This window comes from Cydia strobilella, chromosome 17 (assembly GCF_947568885.1).
Source record: "Cydia strobilella chromosome 17, ilCydStro3.1, whole genome shotgun sequence".
Lineage (NCBI taxonomy): Eukaryota > Metazoa > Arthropoda > Insecta > Lepidoptera > Tortricidae > Cydia > Cydia strobilella.
In genome coordinates, this window is record NC_086057.1 from 2492743 (window position 1) to 2505946 (window position 13204).

The 13204-nt window shown below is 45.9% G+C and overlaps 1 protein-coding gene across 1 annotated transcript; it reads left to right on the forward strand.

Moving 5' to 3' along the window:
* Nucleotides 1-1667: 1667 nt before the first annotated feature.
* Nucleotides 1668-5882, forward strand: LOC134749069 (uncharacterized). Its single transcript, XM_063683974.1, has 3 exons — nucleotides 1668-4292; nucleotides 4459-5520; nucleotides 5877-5882. Exons 1-3 carry the CDS (start codon nucleotides 1668-1670, stop codon nucleotides 5880-5882), a joined length of 3693 nt encoding a protein of 1230 aa, XP_063540044.1.
* The last annotated feature ends 7322 nt before the right edge of the window (nucleotides 5883-13204 follow it).

Here is a 13204-nt window from a genome sequence, read left to right on the forward strand (position 1 = left end):
CCGAGGGATTTACGCTTAGGGGCACTGACGTTGCGCTCTGTGGCGTCAGGGCATAGGTGTTAGGCAGGTAAATTTGTATATAGTTAGGGACCCCCGCGTGTGTGTCAAGAGAGAAGAAGATGTCTACGAAGAGTACGAGAAATCTTCGACCGCGCGCTAAGGGCCCGCCTGCCCCCGTGCCCACAGAGACCCCTACCCCCTCGTCCGGCAAGACCACGTCTACCGAGACACATACATGGAGCAAAGGCTCCACCGGCAACCAAGTGAATAGCGGTGGAGAGATAGACAACAATTCGGTACACTCGAACGCATTCGAAGATACGGTAGTAGAACGCAGTAGGTCGAATACGCTAGTAAATAAAGACCCCGTGGTCGCGCCGCCGCCGCCGCGGGCGCCGTCTGTTCGTGGATCAATCAGAGGTCGCGAATCGGTAAATAGGGATCGTGATAGTCAATTATCGGTGCTCATGGCCGAGCTCGAGGTTCATAAAGCCGCTCTAGTTGTCGCTCAGAAGCAGTCCGATACTGCCAAATTAAAGCTGCAGATCGCCGAATTGGAGGCGAATTCTGACAGAGGCAGTACCGTGGCTGACGAGTCTGAACGGCGTACTAGGAATTGGGTAGGACAACAGTGTAGGCCACAGGAGCACGACGTCGCGATCGAGAATAGTAAAATTCCCTTGCCGAAGGAGACAGCGCCGCCGCCGCGCGCCGCCGCCATTGATCGGGGTACTAGTAGGCCGCAACCGCGTTATTTAGAGGTGCCACACGGCAGTTATGCACCTATCTACCATAAGCCGCCCGAGTTACCCTCATTCGGAGGAGATATAACCGAATGGATTTCATTTAGGGCAGAGTTCGAGGACACGTCTCCCATGTTTAGTGCCGTCAATAACGTAAGTCGTATTAGGCGCGCGCTCAAAGGCGAGGCTCGGACCGCCGTGAAATCAATTATGTACACAGTTCAGGACCCGTACGAAATTATGGAGGCGCTAGAACGGCAATTCGGCGACCCGGAGGAAATTGTGTTAACGGAGTTGCATAATATAAAACGTATGCCGCGCTTGTCAGAAGACAACGCGAACATAGCTTCCTTCGCCGCACATATTGCGAATGCCGTCGCAACCATACGTTCGCTGCGACAAGAGCAGTACCTACACGCGCCTGAACTTGTAAACAAAATCGTGGACAAACTTAATCTGATTGTGCGTTACGAATGGGCAAAATATAGGCAGTCTAATAGTCAAACTCCCGGTCTAGTTGCATTATCGGAGTTTTTGAACGAAATTAGCACTGCAGCCAAACGCGTCAATCGACATAGGCCGTCGAACAGATTGCGGAACACAGTAAACACGGTATCTTTTGAGCGCGACCCTAGGCGAGCAAGCAGTTCTCGCGATAGGCGTCGCGCCCCCGCGTTTTCCCGCGATCCTAGTACGGATTCGGAATCAGATTCCCACGATCATTACGTACGCGAAGCGCCGCGTAGTAATAAACCCGCTATCGCGCAAGTTAAGCCTCGCGATAGTAACAAAAAAAAACCCGCGTCGACCGGAGCTAAGCCCAAACAACCGACATCGTCCGTCCCTGTCTCGCGCAGCACGTGCGCCGTTTGCCAGAACGGCCACGAGCACAAAGTTAGCGCGTGTCGTAAATTTTTAGCGGCGATGATTCCTGAACGGTGGGACTTAGCGAAGGGCGCTAGATTATGCTATAGGTGCTTAGACGCGGCTCACCGTAAGTTCAAGTGCAAGTACATCGCGTGCGGAGTTAACCAATGCGAAGCCGGACATCATAAGCTATTACACGGACTGAACGCGGCCGCGCCCGCGAACGGTAATAGTACTCCGGCGGCAGCGGTTAATAATATTAGGCTCCCGCAAACGTACCTCAAAGTCATGCCTGTAGAGGTGTCGGGACCGCTAGGTACCGTGCAAACCCTCGCGCTGCTAGACGAAGGCGCGGCTATGACTTTGATGCTTCACGAAACGGCCGATAAACTCGCGCCTCGCGTAAAAGGCGAAACTTTGGAAATAGAAGGCATAGGCGGCGTAGTCAGAAATCCAGATTCGTATACGTTACGAGTCGCAATACGGGGTTTTTGTAGCCGACACATGGAAATGATGGAGGTAATCACGATTGGCGATATTGGCATAGGAATGCAGGGCGTACCACGTGACGTAGTCGACAAGTGCGAACACTTGACTAAAATCGCGGACGAATTAAGTTACCCGACCGGCATACCTACCATCGTGATAGGACAAGATAATTGGCACCTCATCATTTCTCGGCAAATTTTAGAGGGCCCGCCTGAGCTTCCCATTGCTAGCCTAACTAGACTGGGCTGGGTTTTACACGGCCCAGATAGAACGCGCCGCGCCGCGGTAAATTTTGTAGGGCACGCACGGCCTAAAACCGCGGACGACGAGGCTTTAGAGCTAATGAAACGGCATTTTGACATAGAATCATTAGGCGTTTCACAAAAGCTACCTCGGGCCGATCCCGACCAGCGCGCGCTAGACTTGCTGAAAACCACCTGTGTAAAAATACCGGGGGAGAATAGGTATCGAGCGGGCTTATTATGGCGGACAGACGACGAAAAGCTCCCAGATAACCGAGCGCAAGCATTAAAACGGCTGTACAGTCTAGAACGAAAACTAGACCGAGATGCAACGTTAAAGGCCGAATATGCAAAGCATATGGCTAACTTGCTTGACAAGGGTTACGCGGAGAAAATGGAGTCGCCGCCCCCCCTCGATGCGCCCCGGGTGTGGTACTTAGCGCATTTCCCAACATTTCACCCGCAACGCGGCAAAATGAGATTAGTGTGGGACGCGGCCGCCACGGCCTACGGACGGTCGCTCAATAGCGCGCTTTTGGCCGGCCCCGACTTGTTAGAGTCACTCTTTGGCGTACTAGTGCGTTTCCGCGAGGGTAAAATCGCGGTAATAGCGGACGTCAAAGAAATGTTTTTACAGATCGAGATAATTGAGCAAGATCGCGATGCGTTACATTTCGTTTGGCGGGGGGAGGACCGCACCTCTCCACCGCAAGAATACAGAATGAAGCGGCTTATATTTGGATCGGCAGCGTCGCCGACAACCGCGCTATACGTCAAAAACGAAAACGCAAGAACGCATAGCGAACAATTTCCGATCGCAGCTGAAAAAACAATAAAAAATACGTACATGGACGACATGTTGATCGCGCTCGATACGTCCGAGGACGACGCCAGGCGCATAGTAAACGAGGTTTACGAACTAAATATGCGCGCGTCATTCGAGCTTCGCGGGTTCGCGTCGAACCATCCTGCGGTTATTGCTGACGTAGTTAACAGTAAAGAGGAAACGTCATTGTTAGGCGCTAGCGAGAGCGAACGTACGTTAGGTTTGAAATGGAATCACAAGCGTGACACCTTAGGTTTCAACGTAAACTTTCGCAACACGCCCGAGGACGTACTTAACGGTCAGAAATTACCCACAAAACGACAGGTTACGAGTAGTGCGATGTCAATATTCGATCCGATCGGATACGTAAGCCCCATATCCGTCTTAGGCAAGGCATTAATGCAGGAGATATGGCGCACCGGAATCGGATGGGACTCGCCCATACCCGTCTCGCTCGCACCCGCATGGCGATCGTTCATAGATAACGTACAACAATTACGGGACTTGGAAATTCCGCGACACGTGCCCGCATTTAATAGGGAGGCATATATGCATGTTTTTTGCGACGCAAGTGAAAAAATATATGCCGCGGCCGTGTACCTAGTCAGCGTCAACCCCGAGGGGACTAGAACGTCCGCATTAGTGGCCGCAAAGGCCCGAGTGTCACCTCTCCGGGTAGTTAGTATTCCACGAATGGAATTACAGAGCTGCGTACTAGCGACTAGGTTAGCGGAGACCATAGTCAAAGAGTCAGACTACGTAATAAAGGACAAGTATTTTTGGTCTGACTCCAAAACGGCACTCACGTGGATACGGTCGGACCCACGTAGGTACAAAACGTTCGTCGCACATAGGTTAGCGGAAATCGAGAACACTACCACCCCCGCCAACTGGCGCTGGGTGCCTAGTGCAACTAACGTAGCTGACGACGCGACGCGCGGTATGCCTACGCAATTTGGAGCGAACCACCGATGGTTCATAGGGCCCGATTTCATACGTAAAAGCGAGGAGCATTGGCCGACAGAGAAAACGCCCGCGCCCGTCGCCGATACGGGCGAAGAACGCGTTAACAAGCTCGTATGCTCGGTAGGCGCCGCGAAAAATAAGTTTGAGTACCTGCCGGAGGTATGTAGGTTCTCAAAGTTCGTACGCTTAGTCCGCGCCACCGCTAAAACACTTTTTTAAAGCCGCATTGCTTAAAAAGAAACCAGACACAGACATAAATAAGGGGCATTTGAACTTAGCAGAGATATTGCTTATACGCCGGAGTCAACATGAAGCCTTTCCAGAGGAAATCAAGTTAATGGAAACTGGACGGCCGATTCCGAAGAAATCGCCACTCCATAAAATCGCAGTAAAACTCGACAAAAATGGAGTCATCGTGCTGAACGCCAGAATAGATAAAGATGTACACATACCCGTTCTACACGCTAAAGAAGATTTCGTCAAGCTGCTAATACATCATTTTCATGCTCTCTACAATCACGGCAACCACTCAACAGTGATAAACGAGCTGAAACAGAGATATTATATTATCGGTCTGCGCGGTAGCATTCGTTATATAACGAATAAGTGCCAATGGTGTCGGACCTATAAGGGGACCACACTCAAGGTTCCTGTAGGCGACTTACCACCAGAGAGGCTCCAGGCGAATCAACCGCCATTTACCGCCGCAGCCGTAGATTTATTTGGCCCTATGAATATTACAATAGGCCGCCGCCGCGAGAAAAGATGGGGCGTATTATATACTTGCCTCACTACCCGAGCTGTGCACTTAGAGCTTGCCGCCTCACTTTCGGCATCCTCTATGATACTCTCACTGCGCAGAATGATAGCTCGGCGCGGCACGCCTACCGTTCTGTACTCCGACAACGCAACTAACTTCTACGGAGCAGAACGAGAAATTGCAGAGGCCAAGAAAACGCTGCCAGACAGTCTAAAGCCATTCCTGACTGAACGAGCGATCACCTGGAAAAAGATACCGCCTGGCAACCCTTCCGCCGGCGGTGCATGGGAACGACTCGTGGGCAGCGTGAAAACTGCACTGAAAGCTACACTAAAAGAGAGAGCACCTCATGAAGAAGTTCTACATACGCTGCTTCTAGAAGCCGAGCACGTAGTGAACTCCAGACCACTGACACCTGTGAATCCAGACCTAGATGTCGAGGCTCTGACGCCGAACCATTTTCTCATCGGCCGGTCGAGCGCAATGGCACCGCTGGGCGTCTTCACAGACAAAGATATGTCACTGTCGTCATGGAAGACAGCGCAGAACTTAGCCGATCACTTTTGGAGGCGCTGGCAGAAAGAATACAGACCCAGCCTCCTCCCTCGGCCCAGTGCTCACCAGAACGTGCAGAAGCTAAATATAGGCGACATCGTCATCGTAGCGGACAGCTCTATGCCACGAGGAACATGGCCTAGAGGCGAAATCGCACAACTCTTTCCCGGCCCTGATGGCCACGTAAGAGTAGCCATTGTTCGCACCCGAGCGGGTGAAGTCCGCCGTCCAGTTTCCCGGCTTATACCTATATACTCCACGAATGGAGACGGTGTTGGCACACGCGGGGGAGATTGTCGTATATAGCTTTTAAGATAATTTTATTGTACGTTTTGTGATTCTCTAATTTTGTGTTTTATTATTGTGTAACTTTCTATGTCTTTTAATCATTGTGTGTTTATGTTTTTATTTCAATATTTCGTGCATAGTTATAAGTCAATCAATGTGTATTATTAAGAATCAATGTCCCACAATAAATATTACCTATTCCCTAACTTTGTAAAATAGCGTAAGCTGATTGGCCAATAAATGGAAACTGACTCTGCACAACTCACCCACGTGACACAGTGGGCGGGGCGCGGTCGCGCTCTCATATAAATATGACTGCCCAACCTAGCCTCGTCACGGGCCCAGACTCGATCCCGAACGCGGCTTTGAGTCACCTGCCACTGCGCTCCATAGTGGCAGTGACTCGCCTGTTCAATGGGATCATGCGCTCGGGCCACTACCCGTCACCGTGGAAACTCGGCCGGGTGATAATGCTGCCTAAACCCGGAAAAGACAGAGGGAGACCGGAGAGTTACCGTCCGATCACCCTGCTCAGCACCCTCTCCAAGGTGTTCGAACGGCTCTTGCTGAGCCGTCTCCAGCCCTTCATCGAGCCGAGACCGGAGCAGTTCGGCTTCCGAGATGGCCACTCGACGACCCTGCAGCTCACCAGAGTGCTCCATTTCATGACGGCAGCCATGAATAGGAGGGAGCACACAGCTACCGCCTGCCTCGATATGGAGAAGGCCTTCGACAGAGTGTGGCACGAGGGGCTGATCTACAAGCTGTCGAAGACCGAAGCACCCAGGCGCACCATCAAGGTGGTGGCCTCATTCCTGGCCGACCGCCGCTTCAGAGTGGCAGTAGAGAATGCTGTCTCGGAGGAGCACCCGATCCTCGCGGGCGTCCCTCAGGGCAGTGTCCTCTCGCCGGCCCTCTACGCCCTCTACACCGACGACCTCCCGGTCGTCGGGGACGTCAAACTGGGCCTCTACGCTGATGACGCGGCACTCTTCGCCTCGTCTATCAACCATAAGCACGCTGCCAAAAAACTCCAGAGGTCCCTGGACGTCCTCCCCGACTGGCTCTCCAGGTGGAGGCTGTCGGTGAACGTGGGGAAAACACAGGCCCTGCTCACCGGGAACACCTTCCAACTCCCGCCGCCTCTCCGTCTACATGGCGAAGAGATCAACTGGATGCCGCAGATCAAGTACCTGGGCGTGACACTTGATCGGCGGCTTACCATGAAGCCACACGTGGACGAGGTGGTCAGGCGCGTCAAATGCGCTCGCACCCTGCTCCGTCCAGTGCTCTGTAGCAACCTCCCCCGCCGCACGAAGCTGGGGATCTACAAGACGTATGTGCGGTCCCGCCTGACGTACGCAGCCCCAGCCTGGTACGCGCTGACGGCTGATACCAATAAAAAGAGACTGCGTGCGCAGGAGAATGCGACCCTACGCACTATAGTCAACGCTCCCCGCTACGTGCGAAACATTGACATCGCAAAGGGATTGAAATGGCAGAGCCTGGACGCCTTCATAGGTCACCTCTCGAGCAGGATGTTCGAGCGCGCAGACCACTCCCGACACCATCACCTGCAGGGCATCGCGCCGCTCCACGCTCGCCCGCCTGACAACCGCCGCCGCCAGCGCCAGCTCCCTAGGACTCTGGTGCCAGCAGCTGAGGAGGATGAGGGCCCCAGCAGCTGAGAGGAGCCGCAAGCCTCAAGCTGCAAGCAGGCCCAAAAAACATCAAAAAGAAACACTGGCCATGACAGGCCATCATGGCCAATCACGGCCAGTCAGAAGCCACGCCCAGAATGAGGCAATGAAGAAAGACCCGCCCGTTGTAACGGGCGGCGACACGCTACCGCCAAAAATCCCCCAAAGGGATGGTAAGGCGTCTCGCCCCTCCTCACGGAGGTGCGATTGAAAAACGAGATAGCTAGCCTCGTCAGTCTTTCTACAACACCTCTACACTTAACATCTTATTAACCCTAAAATAAGTGTTCTTACTAACCCTCACACTAACCCGGTAACATGGTGGTGGTATTTCTGAGGTAATTGGCAGCGGTAGCTTCACTTCGGCCAGCGCGTTCCAGTCTTCGGCGTACGAGCTTCAAGAAAAACAGTCTACGCTCAACAGTAGTGATGAGTTACTTATAATAAATAAATAAAACCAAAGATAGATATAACTCCGTAATAGATGTTTACAGTCTAAGGAAAAAAACGTGCCTCGAAAATCAAGAAAATTTGATTCTCGTTCAGAGGGCGCCACTAGTTTTGGCCCACTGTCGTATAGATGGCGTTGACGGTTTCGTTTGTTATTTAACAATTTTAACGCATATCAGTGAAGAACATGGGTCAAAATCATAAAAATAATTAATGCATTTAAAAAAAATCATTTATCTATATTTAAATACATTTTATCGTATTTTTATAAATCTTAATTTTTAGTTTTATTTTAAAGTGTGTCGACAGTTGGCAGTGAATTTACTGGGGTTACAAAATTTACTATGACAGTACCGCTCTAGTATAAGTTACTCTATGATAAAACTAAAAAATCAAACGAAGGGGCATAGCTGTGGTTAAAATAGGTCATGCGGGGTAAAAGAAACATGTTGTTTATTTTGCTCAATGCAAGAAAAATAGTTTGAAGATATTGACAATTCCCTACAAGTGTTTAAATATTTCTCTTACTCCATCTAACCCTACATCCAATTGCGTAAAAACATTTTCTATTATGCTAAGTTTCAGAGAGGAAAAAGACTACGTTTGTATGGATTGGTCACGTGACGTCATCCCCTTTTAAGTGAAATTACAACTCAAAAGTATGTCCACCGTTTTCACACAGGACGTTAACGTTCCTTTATTCTTCACCTTGTTTCTATTAGCCTGTGTATTAAATAAACGGACCGTTATTTAGGCACTTCAACTTCACAATATAGAGCCACAAATCACGGGGACAAATCGCGTTCGGCATTCGGCAACGCTGGTTCGTATTGCGTACGACATTAATGGTATATGAGTCATTCCTCACATCTCGACTTTATTGGACTATACATCAGTATGGTATGACATCACCATATGAGTTTTTGGGGTGTGATTTCCATTTTATGGCCAATGCCATACCAACTCCTGCCTATCCAATGATAGGCAAATAAGTTGACGGGTCATCGTCCTGGTCGGCAGCGCCACTAAGGTACTACATATTATTATGTCCCTTTACATACGTCCCATCAAGATATGAAATATTCTTGAGGTCGAACATGTGTTAGAATCCTGCTAATTATTAGTAACAGAAATCATCATCATCATCATCATGTCAGCCGATAGACGTCCACTGCTGGACATAGGCCTACCCCAAGGCTCGCCACTCCGACCGATCCTGTGCCGCTCGCATCCACCGAATTCCCTCGACCTTCAACAGGTCGTCGCTCCACCTCGTTGGGGGCCTACCGGCAGTTCATCTTCCGGTACGCGGACGCCACTCCAGAACCTTCCGGCCCCACCGGCCATCAGTTCTGCGAGCAATGTGCCCCGCCCACTGCCACTTAAGGTTTGCAATTCTGCGAGATATGTCGGTGACCCTAGTTCTACTGCAGTAACAGAAATGTAAGCAAACAAATATTTAAATTTGTTAACTTGTTAAGGCATAAGCTAGATACAAAAGTATCCTGGGTTTATCGCTAATAAAATTGATCAAAACGTTTGTTTCTTTAATACCTTTTCTGTTGGGTGTGCATCGCAACTCACCGTATAAAGGCGGGATTCCACCAGAGTGCGGCAATGTACGGCACAAGCATTTTTGTAATGAATAATTTTGCTTGTGCCGCACAGTGCCGCACACTGGTGGAATCCCGCCTTAACGACAACAAAAACAAAAAACTGAGTGTTTATTATTTTGTGAATCATAGAGAATAGAAATAGTAGTCATTCACTCATTAGTAGGTTCTGTAATAAATATAAACTATTCATTAGAAAATGAAACAATTAGCATTGCGTAAAATATATTTCAATTATTTTACAACAAAAATATTTTAGCAACCGTTCAATCCTATCCAACCGTATTTATTTACTTATAATCAGGCTAAATAGTACCTAGAGTCACAAACCTAATTATTATTCCTTTCTACGTGATATTCACTAGAATTTTATTTACATCTGGCTAACAAAATCATAAAGGCAGAAAATAAACAGCGTCGCGTGAAACAAACCATTTATATTGCTAAAAGAAATCTCCCGGAGGTACTAACTCGTAAGTTAAAATGTTGCGAAACTGAAAAACGCAGCACTATTTGTCATGACGACTTTGCGTCACAGACAATAACTTCACGTTGAAAAATCCCGCACCACCCCTTTGTCACATTTTGCAAAGGAAAGTATTCGCTTTTATTCATTTTGTCGGCTGCTCTTTACTTGGATTATGGAAAACCAGACACTTTTGTGAATGTGAGGATAATCAGATGACTTGGGGCTAATTCTATTAAAACTTTTTTTGACGACAAAATGAACTCCTAAACCGCCTTTGGGGTTTTCAATATGTATACTTTTTCTTGTATAAATCAACATTGAAATAAGTAAGTCGAATCATGTTTGTGAGCATTTTTCTTTTACTTATTTAATACCTACCTTTTACCTACCTTTTTTTTTGTTTTATAGTACGGTTAGGTGAGGTTTTAATCCTTATTTCCCAATTACAAAGCACATATTACAATATATTTAACGCGCATATTTACGCATATTAAATAAATAAATAATAAATAAATAAATAAAATAAATAAAAAATAAATAACCAATAAATTATGTCTATGTCTATGTCTATGTCTATTAGCATAATTTAAATGCTAATATAGTTTTCGAGTAAAATGGCTGTGAAATACAGACATACGAACGGACAGACGGGCATGACGAATCTATCAGTTCCTTTTTTGCCATTTTGGCTCCGGAAATGTCCGGAAAAGCCCTGGTGGGTGTTAGTTATCATATGCTTAAGCCCTAAACGGAGGGAATTTAGAAACAATTCATTCGCAAAAAGGAAATCCGGCTTTGGCAAATACCTTTTCAAATAGGCATCAAATTCGGCTCGACACGAGGCATTTGGGATTAATGCTCTTAAATTTTAATAAGAGATTCTCAAACGATTGTTTTGTTAATGTAAGCACTTTACACTGAAATTGTAAAAATAACAATTTATTTTACTTATTGATTTCCCTGTCAGCGACAACACACAACATCCTTAAAAGCATTTATTTGTTCGCACCAATCAATAAATTCACTTTCATTTTTCATTCAATACATTCAGTTGATAAAAGAAAAATGTAATCTCGTGGATTGGGCTCGAACACGCGAGAAAGATATTGGAAGCCATTCGAGAAATAAGAACAAGTCTTTTATACCGTCACAGATTATCTCAGCGAGTAAGTATATTTAGATACATTTGGGAACTTTGCCGAGCCCAGAATGTTTGGGAAGATACGAGGCGGCGGCCGCGGCTTAAAAGTTAAAAACGTACTTTTAAGTCTCGTTTTTCTTTGGTTTTTCTTGTTTTGTAATTTGTCGGTTTAAAGCACCAGGCCAGAATAATGATTGCGACTATGAATTTTACTTATTGCCTAACTGTATTATAAAAGGACATATCCAGACTGACAGGCCAATTCGAACAATGAGATACGTCATTTACTAGTTCTAGAAACAATAATATATGCATTAGATATGTCAATGTCAAAAATGACGTTTCTTCAAACAAAAACGTCATCAGATACGTCATATCGTTACTAGAACTAGTAAATGACGTATCTCATTGTTCGAATTGGCCTGTTTCTTTTTTTTTCACTACATAGGCCAAAAATCGCTTGATGCCTTTTTTATTTAGAATTCATATTCAGAGCCTTGTATTTAGGTAAGTTAGAAAAAACTCGTTTTACTGTTATTTTCAGAATTAAGAGTAGGAGGGTTTTAGAAATAATATTTTATATTTCCAGAATTTAATCGCAAAACGTCGAGATGGAGCCAAAGTATGAAAATAAAAGTAACTTTCATTAATAAAAACCATATAATTTGTAGACCATCAGACGGTAATATCTTAAATAGGCACACATCCGTAAATGTCAGTCCACTATTCCTAATTCCGGATCCCACCGCAAAACCACTCAAATATTTACTACCTTTTCCAGTTCCAGTTTTACATAACTGTTCATTAAACTCATTTATTTTAATGCAAACTAAAAGGAAACGCCCGTGGGAAGGGACATGCCTCCTGTAGAGTGAAATATGATTCGCATTACCTAAAGCTCTTGTGTTGTTTTTATCGTAACTCAATGAAGCAGTGTTTACACGGCCCTCAAAAACGACGGTAAATTTATAAGGGTAATTATTTCGGTACTTATATACCACGATAAAATGACAGGCGAAACGACGAGGTATGCTATGAAGTATGGAGATTATGAGATTGTAGGTACTCTGGTCCTTTTTTCGCACACTGTGATAATATAATATATGAAAATCCTCATCAAAATCTACACCATTTGAAACCATAACACCTGTAGTACCGAACGAGTCACCAAATATTTAATTCGAAATATTGATCGTAAAGTTACGGGCGAATTTAGTCTCAAAAAGGGAATGAAAGGCTATGCGGGTTATAAATACTTTAAGCTGTTAATAAATAGAACTTACATGCAGGCTCCTGGCTCTTTTTGGAGTGATCAGGCATAGAGAAGGATCGACGATGCTTCTTCAATACTCTCGGCAACAAAGCAATCTTTTAACACCTCCGGAGCAAAAACATAGCACTAAGAATATAAAAAAGTGAATATTAGTGGAGAGTAGTACCGTAGTACCGATATACCGTAAGAATTCTAGAATGAAACTGTCATTTTTTTATATTTCAATCAAGGCGACGTATGACTGACTGATAACAAATTTATTCTTCGAACGTTAACGGCCAGTCATGCTTGGTTTTGAGGCGAGTATCATTGAGCTCAAACAATACAAAAATAAATACGTTAAGCTTATATTTATCCTCCGATATTTGCGTTGGAGGTTGAAGATAAGAATGCAATAAAGTTCAATAAATTTTATATTCAAAGTTGAGTTCAACAAAGTTTATATTTCACAGACAAGGCGTTTCTTTGAATCTTACAGACAAATGAAAGTGTTTTTTCCTTATTTGTATAACTATTAATTTCTGCAAAGCTAACTAATGATAATGGCTCTGTGATCTGTAGACCCTATGTAACCTCACGGTAACCTAAAAAAAAACAAAAAAACTATACTGACAAAAAAATCCATACAATTATCGAACCTAATGACAAAATTTCACAAGATTCGGTTGAAAAATGCAACCTTAGTGGACAGGCCGTCATACTAAATATTTCTTAAGCTGAAACGAAGGCGCTTCGCGCTCACTCGATCAATAACTTTACGGGAAATAGAAACCTAGTTGATAACGTATACATTATCCCGCCAAACCCTCAATATGAAGAATA

Excerpts from the sequence above, each read along its gene's own strand:
- LOC134749069 (XM_063683974.1), top strand. The coding sequence starts at position 1,668 with ATGATTCCTGAACGGTGGGACTTAGCGAAGGGCGCTAGATTATGCTAT. Across the intron at positions 4,293-4,458 it reads AGTTTGAGTACCTGCCGGAG|GAAATCAAGTTAATGGAAAC; the intron begins GTATGTAGGTTC and ends GCCTTTCCAGAG.